Below are 15377 nucleotides of genomic sequence, written 5' to 3' on the forward strand. Positions count from 1 at the left end.
CTTCGTCACAGGTGCCTCGCTCGCTGCTTCGATAGTGACTCGCTGCGCTCGCACGTTTGATAATGCCCACTTTTATCCAAAGCGTCATGAGTGAGTATACGTATATTTTCAAAGCTCAAAAGACATGAGATGTATACCAACCGCGGACATGCATTGACGACTCAGCCGCGAACGGATACGGATCCGGTTGGAGTTTTTGACATCATCATAGTGCGCTGGCTGCTTGCAGAGAAATGCGCGCGATTTCTATTCTTTGAAATTTTGCTGAGAGCACAGTGTTGGATGGCAGGTTCTGCAGGTGGCAAGGCACACCCTGACACGGTGACGGCCTAGACGCTACATGCACGTTGAACTGAATGCAGGAGAAGAGAGCACGAGACATATTCGTTTTGGTTCAAGTTTCAAACAGAAGTTTGTGTGTGTGTGTGTGTGTGTGTGTGTGTGCGTGTGTGTGTGTGTGCGTGTGTGTGTGTGTCTGTGCGCGCCACACACACACAAGCATAAAAAGATATGTTTGGAATAGAGTCGAAGAGAATTGTCCTTTTCCTCGAAAATACATCAGACTGATTTTTCGTCCAAAGCCTGCTACTGAGATGTGGCTTTTTGCATTTGCAGACCCTATGTACAGTATCCTGTGCATTCTCTCACACACACACACACACACACACACACACACACACACACACACACACACACACACACACACACGTAACCTTTTAGCAAGGCTGTATACCGTGTGTCAGCATATCAGAAAAAGGAATGCCTGCAGTTTTTTTTTTGTTTTTTGGGAGCTGCCAGATTTGCAATTCATCCCGAGCAGAGCAATGTTTCAAACTCCAGCTAAAATCCCCCCCCTCCCGCCCCCAAAATAAATAAAAATGACAGCTCAACATCTTCAGTAGCTGTTCTATATACAGACACACATATATCAAATATGTGCATATTAAGTACATATGTATTTGCTTATGATTAATATCTGTTGATCCATATACGCTGCATATATGAATACATTTTCTTGAATGCTCGCTATACGTATATAGATATATGTACTGCAAATATAAACAAGTTCAGATAGATCAAAGGTTTCGGATGTTACTCTAGCTATGAGGTTAGGATGTTAAGTTAAAAAAGATAAGGCTGTGATGCGGAGCAGCCCCCCTCCCATGCACTCTCGTCCCTCCCAAGACAAAACGAGAAAAAAAATAGATGATGATAATAATAATAATAATAATAATAAATAAACATTATGAATGATTGTAAACTAACAAAGTGAGAGACCCCATTTGGTCATCTGAAATAGTTTTGCCTATATTCCAAAAGCATATTGGCACTATATATATATATATATATGGGAAATGTACACTTCTTTTTCAAACAACTCTCGAGCCAGTTGACACTGGCCGATAGAAGAGCTGCAGTGGTCCAAGTATATTCGAGCTACAAGTCCTCAGCGATAAAAACGTTTGGTCTTTTGGTCCCTAAAACAACTAAGGAATGACAGGTAAGACTCCCTCGGAGAACCGTTGCTGTGGTTCTCCTCGGCAAAGGTATCCCCTGGAAACGGACAGGCACTCCGAAGCTAAAGACAAGTCATCCCGAAATCCAAGCCAATTTCTGTCCCGATCACATCGTATTCCCGATTTACGCGCTCTCCCTTCTGGAATTTGTTCCTTTGTCTCTTGAGCCAAAAGGCCCCAAAACACAAACCAGACCAAAAATATCTCCTTCAGCAATCTTCTATTCAGTTTTTAAAAAGTTTATCATGTTCTCGTTGGACTTTTGGACAGCCGTTGTTCCCTTGAAGAGTCCATCAGGGTTGGTCATTGAAAGGGTTTTTCAGTCTTTTCCTTTTATTTTATTTTTTTGTCTCGCCATTGTTCAAGTAAAAGTTTTCGTGGTCCACAAAAGGTAGCTGTCAATCAAGCAGGGTTCTGAGTGGAAGGATCTGTTTGTGTGTGCGTGTGTGTTATGTGTATATTTTTATATACTGTACTGTATGTGCAGAAAAAAAGGTCCGGGGGCAAACCAAGGTGGTCCAAATTCTCACTGGGTTCCAAAGTTTTTCGTACATCCAAAAAGAAGGTTCCCATGACTCTGCCAATAGCGTTCTCTCTGCCTCGATGTCCTCTCCCTTTCTGTAGCAGCCTCAGTGTTCCGGACGTCGAGTTTGCATTCTACAGCGGGTAGCGAATAATCAACATATAATTCAGCTCAACAAAACCTGGAAAACACAACAGGCAGAACATTTTTTTCGTGATGGTAATATGCGCTGATCTTGAGAATAATTTCATTTCAGAGTGAGCATTTCGACTGAAAACAGATGTGTACGCCCCCAGCGAGGTGCTAATTTTGTGCGTGTTGTCATCATGTGTCGTACAGTATAGATCAGGGGTGTCAAACTCATTTTTGTCCCGGGCCACTTTGGAGTTACGTCTTCCCTCGGAAGGGCCGCGACAACAGAAAGCGAATAAACGTTTCATCATCACATTGCAAAAAAAAAAAAAAAAAAAAAAAAGATGGCTTACTAAATTTGAAATCAGGCTACTATTTGTTTATTGTTAAATGATTACAAAATCTCAACATTATTTATTTACATGATAATTTAACATTTTGGTACAGATATTAGCAAGCTTTGCTTTATCGGGCCACATAAAACGACATGGCGGGCTGAATCTGGCCCCCGGGCCTTGAGTTTGACACAAGTGGTATAGCTCATTTTCAAGGATAAAGTGGACACTTGTGAAAAGCAAATGATACCCCCAGAGTTTGAATTTGCTTCTGTTTGGGGGGGAGGGTCTCGTGCTTTTGGACATGTTCATCGTGAAATTTCAGAATGAATGAAAACAAACAAACAAACAAAAAAAGCTTGATATGTTTGTTGAAATGTCAACATCTTGAGAAACTGTGTGTGCGGGATATTTTTGCGGCCGGGAAGGAATGGCGACACGCTCATATGAATGTGGCCTAGTTTTCCTGCGGCGCTTTCACTTGGGGACGCGGTCTTTATATGGATCAGTTAGTTTTGTGAGCGGGTGATAAGTTGCCCTTGAATTAAGTCATCAGCGGTGAATGAACGACACGGTCTGAACTCTCCATCATGCAGATGAAGGGAGGAGACAAAGAGGAACGGCACAATTACCCGCCTTCGACGTAATAAATGCCTTCCCCTTTGGAGGCAATTCCTTCTCTCCGCAACATGCTGACGCATTGACCCGCTCTCGCTTACCAACAGCGTTTTACACACCGGGGGGGCACTCGGCGAAATGTTGTTGCATCAAATGTCATAAAAGACTCTGCCATTCATCCAAATGGACATTTGAGAGATTTGAAATTATTCAGGGGAGCTCATTTATTGCTCGTAAAGTCATTTGGTTGTCGACACGCCGGGCTTATTACGCGTCACTCTTCGTGCGGACATTGGGTACGCTTGACAATGAATGTAAAAAAAAACTTTGTATCATGTATCTGGATGGAAGAATTGAATCCGAGTGATTCGTAGTAAGATTATACGGCTAGGACAGTGATGTCAAACTAATTTTTGTCGAGAGCCACATTGTAGTTATGGTTTCCCTTGGAGGGCTGTTATGACTGAATTTTGGGAAACCATATAAATGTTTGATCACTTCCAAATATTACAGACACAGCGCACAACAAATTGATGGATAGCTCGTTTTAAAATCAGAAGTCAATAATAATGACTTGTTCAAACACGGTTTACATTAACGTAATAAGTAGTTTGGTAACCAGAATTGCAATATCATATGTTTACGATGGGTTACATATGACAAATTGAAATTTTGGTTCAGACTTGAGCAAGCATCATGGAACTTGACATGCTTGATTTGCCTTCGCGGGCCGCATACAATGATGTTGCGGGCCAGATCTGGCCCCCGGGCCTCAACTTTGACACCTGTGGGCGAGGAGGCATTTTTGCTCTTTCCACATTGTTGTTTTGTTGACACGTCTTTGGGGCACAGTCACACTGGAACAAAAAAAAAAACCTTCCGCAAAGTTGGCACCAAAGAACCGCCAAACATGCTCAATAATTAAGATTGGAGGGAGAATTGATTGGTCACGTTCCACTCCTGCCACAGAAATGGGATGCGTCTCAATACTTTTGCCCCGCATCGTGTATGCATACTCCTGCCAGACGTAGCTTATCGGGGAACACCTGTAGCTTTGTAGTCCAAACGGACGCCGGTGAAATTAACATGTAAAAACGTTGACTTGAACTCGCCGCCATGCCACATCGCTGTTCTTTACAAGCAATTTGCAGATGATCCGCTCTTTTTATGGGGCATCCGCCAGTGTTTTATGACATTTCAGAAAGGTTAGTGCAACCACATCGGGCACTTTCATAAAACGGGCGTGCCATTTGAGCATCCGTCAATACAACGTGCGTCGGCCCGAGTATTGCTCGGTTTAATCGCCCAAAGGACTTGCGTGGCCGCAAACGTTCCCCCGGCGCGCTCGAGGTCTGACCTGTCTCCCCCCCTGTGTGCGACAGCTACCCCGGCCACCGTAGATGGCAGCGGCTGGCTGGGGCCGGGGCTAGTAGGGGCGGTTTGCGTCCTTTGGCCTCTTCAGCTGCACCTTGAGTCTTTTCATGCCGATCTGGAAGCCGTTCATGGACTGGATGGCAGCTTGGGCACTGCCCGGGTTATCGAAGCTGACAAAGCCTACGGAAAGGGTCAATCAAGAAGAGATGGGCGCGGGTTAGCCGGACGTTGGACTTGCCAAAAAAAAGTGTGAGTATGAGATTCATTCATGAAACGCTTGAATTGGAAAGTAGCTGTAGGAAGGCATCTGTGCACGTTACGACAGATCAACACAAGTTTTCCCGTAATGCTACGAGGAGTGAAATATATTACAAGGATATCAGAACAAGAACAACAACAAAAGCAACAACGGGAATCACAATAATTAGAGAGGAGCATGCAAGCAAAAATCACAATGTGAAATGATGGCGTTTGCACTCAAAACCAAAATGTCGACACAGTTGTGCTGTCATTTTTTTTCTTTTGGGGAGGGGGGGCGGGGGGAAGGGGGCTTCCTGTTCTGGAAAAATCTCAAACTCCGAGCTCCATGTTCACACTTGGACGCGTCATTAGGTACACGCATACAATCTCGGTGAGAGCCAATCCAGGAGCTGTGTGCAAACATTTCTCTTCCACAAAGGCAATAACGCTCAAGTATTTCTTTTTTTTTTTTTTTCCCCCTATCAAGTGGCTAAATAAGGTCATCAGAATCTTCGAAGCACTTCTCAGGATGATGCAAGTGCAGTTCCTCACTGCTGCAAACGACAACAAGAGCCTACAAAAGGAACATTCATCGTCTTTGTCAAGGAAGAATGTTTGACAGCATTTTTTTTTTTTTTTTTTGGAACGGATGTCATTCGAGTGCGCACGTGTACCCGATGATGGCGCGCATTAGTGTATGCTCATTAGGCACTGATGTGCTCATTCAAGTGTTTCCTTGGCAAATCTCTCTTCAGTTACTATCCAATGCAAATTCATAATCATAACGTTTTTTTTTTTTTTTAATTCTAACTGCCAAAACAGCGGCCAAGTTGCATTTGCCGTCCATCACCGAGTAAGCCGGAGTTGAATCATTTCACTTTTTCATTTTTTTTTTTTTCCATTTGGTTTGAAACAGAGGGAGGTGCAGGGAGGTTAGCAAGGGGCTGCAGTAAAGAAGGTGATTAGTAAAAAAAAGAAGAATCAGAATAAATAATCAATCATCTTCTGGTTCTGTTAATTTTTACCCACCAAAGCATTTACTTTGGTTTGTCGCTCGATCCACAAACACTTTGGAGGAGATGACATTACCGAATGGCAGGAACATCTGCATCAGTTCGCCATCCCCAAACTCCTGAGGGAGGTGGTAGATGAACAGGTTGCAACCCTCTGGCCCTGCGCATGGCAGACAGAGACACAGAGACAGAGAAACGTAGGGAGAAGCACCCAGTGAGAGCGGGCAAGAAGCGAGATTTGAGATTAGACATCGACTGGACACTTCATTAGGCACGTCTCGTGAGGAAAAAATCCAATACAAGTGTTTCATAAACAGGCGGGTGTGCTGTGAGATATTTCAAATGCAAAATGTGCGCCTTGGGCCAAGAAAGGTTAGGGAAAACTTAAATGAGTAATATATCAAACAGCGACCTATTTCTTCCCCCGCCCTCCATGGGACTGTCTTGTTTTGTTTGTATTCCACAAGAGGGCAGCAAGGCCACAGTTCTGTGTCATCTTGCTCCCGAGTTGCAGCAAGTGAACACTTGTAGGATGATAGTATAGTCAGTCAACTTACAGCCTATAATCACCTCATTTTTTTTTTCAAATGTCAAGAAGTTTCATACATGCATAAACACAATCTGACCTCTGCATATCACGCCTCACTGTGAACACAGTCGCACACACACACACACACACACACACACACACACACACACACACACACACACACACACACACCTGATGTCACAATTGCTCACATACTGTATTGCCCACGTCGGTGGGGGATATCAAATCTGTGGCTTTTCAGTTCCCAGCCACAACTGACATACGTCTCCAACAAATACTGTGATGAATCCCCCCTGCTCTTAAATACGTAGATCTTGTATGTATAGGAGCAACGCGACAATATTGTCCGCAAATGTGTATGAGTCAAGTGCGTCGAGTAGCGGTATCAGACGTTCACGACTAAGTATTTGACGAGGAAATTAGGTTTTACCTTCTCGTTGCTGCTGTGGGATGATGGTTGGAGGGTGGGGGAAGGCCTGGCTGATCTGGCCGTATGCAGCGGGATAGGCTGCTGAGGCACACACACGCACACACACAAGACGCACACGCGCCGATCAGATAACAGTCGCGACGAGAGCACGTTGCGCACACACACACACACACACACACACACACACACACACACACACACACACACACACACACACACACAGATGATATACACTGGGGCACGGTCGGCAATCGATCAGATAACAGGCAATAGAGTGTACATGTTTCACTCTCACACACACGTGCTATAAAAAGCAGAGACTAAATTGATGCTGTACGGGCGTGGAACTTTTGCTGACACGGTGATTTTTTTTTTTTTTTAAATGCTTCTGCAAACAAAGAAAAAAAAATCTTGATCTACTTCCCGTCTTCCCTCCGTTTTTACGCACGCGCACTCACGCGAAGCTCACGTGATGCACACACCTGCATACTGCTGGACTCCCGTGTAAGCTTGCTGGAGCGGATCAGCCGCAGTGGGACTTTGAGCTGATCCAGAAGAGAACACGAAGAGATGAAGAAGGAGGCGGATGGATGGATGGTTGGATGGATGGATGGATGGATGGTGAGAGAAGTGGGCGTGCACCAGGGTTAGAGAATAAGAGCAACGATACAAAGCAGCAATGAGACGTAGCCGGAATGTCGATGGAGGGGAGGCGAAGAGGACACAGAGGAAGGCGAGAGTGATATATAATAACAGTGAGGGTGAGGGTGGGTGGGTGGGGGTTGGGGGGTCATAACATGAAGAAACGGAGGGAAGAGACAAAAGAGGCAAAGAGGTTAGTTCGCAGTGTGAGGTGCTGATCTCTCCCAATGTGCGCGGGCTTAATTGTTTCCGCAAAAGAAGGAAAAGTTGACAGACGTTTGGAAAGAACGCGTCTTCAAGCCATCATTTTCTCATCGTTTCAGAAAAATAAAAAACAAGCGGTACCAGAATCTGATAAGAGCATCTTATTAATGCAGTAAAATGCTTAAACAGTACAAGTATGCAAACTGTACGGCGCTGGAAAATATTAAGGAAACAAAATATTTTTTTTTCTTTTGGTATTTGGACCATACAGTACTGTATATGTACACACACACATCCACAAAAAATATGCGTCGACTGAATGTGGATCACTCTGTTTTAAAGTCAGCGTACGGTTTCACTTGGCAGCTATCGATTACTGACACGTATAAGAAGAGCTGTCGGAGAAAGAAAATTGAAAACTCACATGAAAGGCAAATTATTAACAAGTTATACAGATGCGAAAAAACACCGCAGAGCAAAGTCATACACCACACACTGCTCGGGACACTCAAGGACGAAGTTGTGGGGAAGATAAAGCGGCGGATGAGAATAAGAGCGTTACCTTCGGATAGAGAGGAGAGAAAGCAGCCACCCTGAACTCCGAAACAACTCCTTGGAGCTACACCCAGGCCATTTTTCTCAGAGTCTTCCCTAAAAACCACTTCTTGCAACACTAGGGGGTGAAAAAACAAAAACAACAACAACAACCCAATTGAATAGTTTCATTCCTCGTCTTGAACAAACAACAACGAGGTGAGGTACAAAGAACAACATGCGGCACAAAATGAATCGTTTTGGTTCCAGTGTGCCATGCGCTCCTTTACGCGCCGCGCATCTCCTCATTCTTTCCACGTTCAGCTTCGGCCTCTGAATGCGCTTCTCGCATACCGTTATTACGTAAGCCTGTTGAACGCTCGTTCACCTGTTGCGACGAATGTGTTTTGGATCTGAGTAAATAGAAATTGTGGCTCAACGCAGCGGCACACGTGTCGCTGATCAGCATTATTTTATTAACACATTCGGAGAGCAATGAAAGCGCAATTCTTTTTTCTTTCCATGTTTGAGAGTGTGGTCCCTGAAGATTTATTATTCATGACAGCCTTCTTTTTTTTTTTTTTTTTAATTCTTGAAAATTATTAAAATAACATATGGCCTTGATATCTCCCTTAACTGATGTTAAATTGTGCAACGGTATTGGCTGCAGAACACATTTTCCTGATATTAACCCTTTGAGGGACAGCGATGACTACAGTGGACAGCTTATCATGTTATCATTATTGGTGCATGAAAGGGGAGATTAGAATCATTTGGATCCACACGGTTTGTGTTTAAGACACGAGTAGGATTTTGTGCTCATCGACTCTATATAGTAAAATAATTAAAAAGCAATTTTTTTTTTTTTTGCGGGTAATTATTCATGAAAGTAATGAAAATAAGGTGCCTGAAACGCAACTCACTAACTGCAGTGAAATAATGGCAAATATATCGTCCGCTGTGTGTACATTGCCATTCTCTGCAATAAATGGACCCCCCCCCCACCCCCCTAGTACAATTGCATCATAGCTCATCATAATGGTGTACTTAATGCACAAAGACCAAACTTCCTATACCTTTGAGACTGGTTGCTGGTCTCCCAAAGAAAACAAATATCCTCTATTTAGTAGAAACAATAACTTTTGGAACTATTTTCGATTTTTTTTTTTTTTAAATTAATCAGTGTTGCAGTATAGAATAGCCAGGACTACTTCCATAGCCACTTAGAAATTGTCAAAATTATTGCCTGCTTCAAGTAAATTGTATCCCCCCCTCCCACCATCCCGCCCAATAATGTGCTTACTTCAGTAAGTCTACATTGTAGCTAACCGTAAGAATGTTGAGAGCATATAATTGGACTTGTTTTTTTTACTTGTTGTTAGAATGATGGCTTGAGATACAGCAAGTAATGCGCTAAATCAGGCAACTTCACTTCCTTCACAACAAGTCCCACCATCAAGACCAACATTCAGAATATGAACATTAGCACTGTGCTCTAAAAAAATAATATAGATCTATTTTTGTCGATACAAGGTGGTTTCAGTCCGGAATTACCAGGGTAATGGTGGATGCCGTTGGTGAAGACGGCCTCTGCGGGTGGCTGTCCGTTGGCTTGAGGAGGCGGCATGCCAGTAAAACCATTGACACTAATGGGGGAAGGGATGCTGGTCACCGTGGGGGCGCTGATGCCTGGAGGAGTGCTACCGCCTGCAACCGGGAAAGTGGAAAATCAAAGATGGGTAACAGTGAAAAGTAATTGTCTGTATTCCCCCCCCACCCCACCCCCCCTCCGAGACATGATAGAAAGTTTGACTTTGACTGGCCACCAAGTAATTCTTGCAAATGTCAGAGGGGGGGCGGTCCAGTGCTCCAGTAAAGACATTAAATGTCAAGGCTGATTTCCTATCGCCCTATAATCCTTTTGTGTGATACAAGTGGATGCAGACCTTCGATGCACAGTTGATGCTAACACTCACTAACACGACATTTGTGATATATTCAAGCATTGTAGGAATCTCACAAAAAGGTGCCGTCTTGAAGCGCGTCCCTCGAAATCCCGAAGGAGGCACGTCGGACCTGGCGACTTATTATTCGCGACACTCTGGATTTTTTTTAAAGCAGGTCACATTTTTAGCTGCGATGGATGAAATTCTTTTACCGCTGTTACCTGACGTGGGCGTGAGCGGCGCTCCGGGGAGGCCGTTGATGGTGGCCATGTGCTGCATCTGGGCAGCAGCGAAGGCGGCCATGGGACTGAGGTAGCCCCCCTGACCTACGGATGCCATCAACGCGGCCTGCTGCTGCACCTGCAGGGAGGAGGAGACCACAATTCAAAGGACCTTCGAATCGGTTCAGAAGTGTGAGAAAGTGGCAACGGTTGTCAAGAGACAGCCAACCTCAGTACGGCGCGATAGGAATTTAATGTCTGGTTATAAAAGAGTCGATTGTATTATTTTCGTAAGCGGCTACTTGTCGTGTACAGCATGTTGTTATCAGTGGGAAATGACCATTAAAATACAAAACGGTTCAAAAAAATAACGTAACACAGTCACAATAAAATTAGATCTCTACACATATTAACATTACATCCTAAAAAACAAACGACAGTGTCTTAAAATGTTTTTCCTTAGCTTTATAGTGTGCTCACAGTGCGCAAAACCACAACCTCATATACTGTTAGTAAAGCCCCCCCAAATCCTAACCTGGACAGCACATAATTTCTACTTTATTTTGACTACACGGGCCTCTCAGAGACGATGGATGGGCCAGATATTGCCCGCGGGCCATATTTTTTCCAAGTTGTGCTACTGAAGTCCTTCACCCTTTCATGCACCCTGGAACCTGATAACATGATAAACTGTCCGCTGCAGTAACCGCTGTCCCTGAAAGGGTTAATTTTCATGCATGAGGTCTGTGGGTACGGAAAAAAATTGCATCGCATCGTATCGTATCATATCGTATAATCTGGTTACAGTCTTCCTTGGCAGAGAAACGCAACGTGGATTTTGTTTTTGCGAACTCTGTCAGGATGTTTATGTGACAGTGCCTTTAAAAGTGGACCCCCGGTGCCTATTAAAATCCGCAGTTTATGAATACGGTCGTTTTTACATCCTATCTTTGAGAAAATACCAAACCTGGTTGGAGATTGATCATTTTTCTTGCAAAATGTTTTGCACGGTACGCGGTCCCCGTGGATTGGAGATCGAGTTCATGAATAAGTTGCGATGATTTCAGCACCATCTCCTTGTTTGACATATGGCGTACATGGCCTTATAATCTGGATGCCGCGGTGGCGCTGCTGGAAGAGCGTCAAACCGCTTTTCAAAAGCATCAGAAACAAGGACATATGGTAAGCGTTTTCCCGTTTAAAGTGTCATTTTAAACGACGTGGGCTTAAAACAGAAACATCCGTTTTGAAAAAACAGCTTTTATTTTCTCGCCCAGGCTCTTAAAGCTAATTTTTTTTTTTTTCCCCTAGTCCAAAAACGCTGCCATGTGAACAGCCCCTAAATGCGTTGCAAAAATATGCTCCGTGAGGGCCATGCCTGAGCGTAGGCGCCGTAGGCTCCAAACTGCAGGGCCATCGGGTTGAAAATGCCCATCTGACCGGCCATCTGCTGCATGCGGCGAATGGTGCGCTCCTTATCCGTGTCGGCGAACTTGACCACCAGACTGGATGAGGCACCCTGCGCATTCACAAACACACCCGAGCCGGGCAGTAGGTTAGTATGCACAGATGGACGAATGACATCACCTTGTGTCCCCTGTTGTACACCAAAGCCGAGATTTTCCTCCTCCCGTGCACAGCAATACACACACACAAAAAAAAAACAAAACGTGAAAAGTAGCGAGTGGGAGAGCAGCGAGTCTTTTCATTTTGCTTCGCCGAGCCAACCGGCTTCAAAGTTCAAACTTTGCTCCCTGATGTAGTTGGCACGGGTCAAAGCCAGGGGACAGACACTTCTCCCCCCGGAGGGATTAATAAAGTATAACTTTATAACTTTTAGGAGGTAATTAAGCTCGCTGCGATTCACCTCTGCCGTGACTCTTGCCACTCACATAAATCTACACGCTGTCACGCACGGCTACTCACAGGCATTGTCTGGCTGCCGTGTAGCGAACTGATGGCCGCCTGAGCTTCGGCATGAGACGAGTATTTTACAAATGCGCAGCCTAAAGAAAGAGAGAGAGAGAGAGAGAGAAAGAAGGGAGTTGCGAGAGAAGACAACGATCATGTTAAAGAGAAAGAGCTGAGGACAAACATCGTGCGCCGTTCACCACGTCACCGGCAGCGAGTGATTCATCCGCTGGACAAAGCAATCGGTGGATTGCGCTCAATAGGGGAGGGGCTCGACGCGGCCCTTTGACATCATTCACAATTTTTGCGATCCTCTGACGGGGGCTTGAAATGCCACGGCGACGGGACGCGGCTTAATATCGACGAGCCCCCCCCGTTGATGAATTTGAATGATCAAGTTGCCGCTAATTATTGAGCAACAGCCCATTTACGCCGGCTGATGGGAGTCTTGTTAATGGAGCGTCATGGAGGCATCAGAATGATCAAGCCCGCTGTAATCATCGGGCTTAGTTATCAACGGGGCGCAGTGTTGGCCGCTAAGCCCCCGCGATAACTTCAAGCGCTGTGACAACACTGCGAAAGGGCCATTTCGCTGGCACGATACGAGGCCCCCGTGGCTGATATGGAGCTCGACTTGGTTTGTCTTTTTCTCCGCGCAGAACGACTTATAAGGTTAATCGGGGGTTGCCTTGTGGACAAAGCGGCCTCACGACGTCGACGTTTGAAAGGTACGGAATCCACTCGGCGTTCAACCACTCGCGGACTAAAATAACTTTGCTTTGACGTGACGGAGCACCGCAAAGTCCCCGACTCTCAAAGGCCGAATCATTTTCTGCTCCGTCGTCGCCTGAGAAAAAACTCCGCCGACCCAAAGTCACGAATGGCGAGAAATTCACCTTTGCTGTTGCCATCCGGACCTCGCAGGATGGTGCACTCCTCGATGCCGCCGAAGGACTCGAAAAGGCGCCGCACGTCGTCTTCAGACTGTTGCTTGTTGAGCATGCCCACAAAGAGCTTTCTGTCTTCTAAAAGGGAGACGGAGTCGGTTACAATCCTCTTTTAGACTCTGGAATGAGTTGGAGTTGTAATTATTTGATGATGTCACCGTAGAGAATATCATTCCAAGAACTTAGTGGGCCACTTTGCGCTCACGTCGGTTGAAAATATCGTCACCGTTTTTTTGGGGGTGGTTCTTGACGTACATCTGTTCGACTTCCCTCAAGGAACTTCGAGTTTTTGTGCCGCCAAGTGTCAAAGACTGTTGGGGAGAGAGTTATTCCATCTGCGCAGGTTTTACATGGCAGCGTCGCTGAAAGCAGCTGCCTGCCGCCCGTGGAAATTGCGATGGCACCAAATCAATGATGAGGTTGAACCAGATCGAGGCTACGGCGGCATGTTTCAAACGCAAAAGCAAACAGCTGCAAGGAGTGTCAACGCGCCATGCATAGGCATTAGGGCGAGCAGATGTGTTTGTCCTCGGGTCAGGACGCGATTAACAATTAATTGAAATTCACGTTACGTTCCAAACGAGCCTTTCCGGGGGAATAATTTCAAGCCGGCAACGCATTACGGTGGTCAAATGTGCGCAGGCGGGATGCCCGCAACTGTTTGCTCTGAACGAGAGGTCAAGTTGCTCTGAGGAACAAAGACATGAGACGAACCGGTCTGCAAAACCTACACGAGGAAAGCCACCCCCACCCCCACACACACATGCCGACTCTTCTATAATCGGGGTCATTGAACAGAACGTGCCAGTCGACTAAAGACGGCTCGTCATCAAAACACGTATCGATTTGTGGTTTGACAAATCAAAATGGGGAATCTCGTGCGTTTCGTCTTGGGCGGGATCTTCACAAACGAATGCGTGTTGCGGGGGAGGCGGACGGTGAAAGTGCGCAGCAGCAGATGGGTTGAGCGTGGGGCCGTCTGTTCAAATGTTACATTGTAGAATCCCGGCTTTGTGGAAATGGATGTATACGTTGGGAAATTAATGAGCCTTGGCGCAATTGCCTCCGAGTGCGCCCTGCAAATTAACGTGCGCGGAGGTGCACGCGCGTGATTGTGCGCGCGTGCCGACGTGCTCACGGTCCGTTCCCCACAGCCTGCGCCTGACAGGGTGTCCTTGCCGAGTCAACAAGACTAATCTGAGCTCTGGCCTTGCACTGGGGGGGTGGATGGGTGGCGCGGGGGGGGGGGGGTTTACAAGCGCGGGGCGTGCAAGATGCACGTACTATGCACACGTATCCGTATACGCACACACGACACGCATCCATTGATGGCCAAAGCCGTCGGTTCCCCAGGGAAGGCACCAATAAACATGACATCTTTCTTTGGGAAAGGGCTATTAACACACACGCACACACATTTACGCACACGTATTGGGCCGGAGAGCAAATCAATATACAGCGGGAAGACTTAAGAGTCTCGATGCAAAGCTCTCCGTCTCCCTCTCTCTCTTTGGAGCACACCAACTCGGTTAGGCATGACAACGACTTTCATTTCTTTACGTCTTAGTTACACCTGGCGGAAGGATGACCGACATTGCCAAACGGCCGTAAAAGAGTTTGAACCAGGATGACGGAAGCAACAATCGGATATCTTCGATTGCCTTCTTTCATGACCTGCATACCGTCGACGTTTTGGAGGGAAAATGGTGTCTGAACGCCGTTGTTAGCTAGCCCTTTGCTTGTTTGCTAGTTGGTGAACCTTGGTTGAGAATGCGCAAGACCGCATGTCTCCCTGGGAAGAAAAGTCTGGCATCGAGAGTCCTAAACAAAAGAAATACAGAAGGGAAATCGCTGAAGAGGATTCAAAGTAGGGCCGAAGATCAGCACCGAGGTGTACGAGCACGCCCTTCAGCTCCGCCAGTCCTCAACTTTAAAGAGGCGACAAATGAAACGGCCGACCATGTCCAACAATGTTTTTCCAATCCATCACATGCTCTAATTCTTCCCTTTTGTCTCCTTGTTTTGTTCTCTCATAAATCATTTATCCGCAACAACCGCAAAGCCGTCTTGCTCTCGTTTGATATTAAAGCGCGGGTCGCTGCCTTTTTCAAATGTCGAAAATGTCACCAAATACCAAATTAAACGCTCGTTGGCTTGATGTGAAGAAACACGATTTGGCAAACGGTTCTCGCAAACGGCACCGCGTCGGGACCAAAACAAGGGACAGGTGCCCCCCCCCC

General features: G+C 45.8%; 1 protein-coding gene across 8 annotated transcripts in view; it reads right to left on the minus strand.

Moving 5' to 3' along the window:
• Positions 1-937: 937 nt before the first annotated feature.
• The window catches only part of celf4 (CUGBP, Elav-like family member 4), a 75305-nt gene continuing 60865 nt past the window's right edge, over positions 938-15377 (minus strand). For 2 of the 8 annotated variants that reach the window (XM_019881333.1, XM_019881341.1), the window contains exons 4-14: positions 13087-13215; positions 12206-12285; positions 11658-11798; positions 10280-10418; positions 9667-9819; positions 8141-8251; positions 7215-7277; positions 6733-6813; positions 5769-5912; positions 4483-4679; positions 938-2221 (exon numbers count right to left, since the gene is read on the minus strand). In XM_019881333.1, coding sequence (XP_019736892.1) covers positions 4552-4679; positions 5769-5912; positions 6733-6813; positions 7215-7277; positions 8141-8251; positions 9667-9819; positions 10280-10418; positions 11658-11798; positions 12206-12285; positions 13087-13215 — 1169 coding nt within the window. In that variant the 3' untranslated portion in view covers positions 938-2221; positions 4483-4551. The remainder of the gene's footprint in view (positions 2222-4482; positions 4680-5768; positions 5913-6732; positions 6814-7214; positions 7278-8140; positions 8252-9666; positions 9820-10279; positions 10419-11657; positions 11799-12205; positions 12286-13086; positions 13216-15377) is intronic. The other 6 variants (XM_019881336.1, XM_019881335.1, XM_019881334.1 and 3 more) reach the window with 6 other exon arrangements.

This window comes from Hippocampus comes, unplaced genomic scaffold (assembly GCF_001891065.2).
Source record: "Hippocampus comes isolate QL1 unplaced genomic scaffold, H_comes_QL1_v1.1 scaffold68, whole genome shotgun sequence".
NCBI classification, from domain to species: domain Eukaryota; kingdom Metazoa; phylum Chordata; class Actinopteri; order Syngnathiformes; family Syngnathidae; genus Hippocampus; species Hippocampus comes.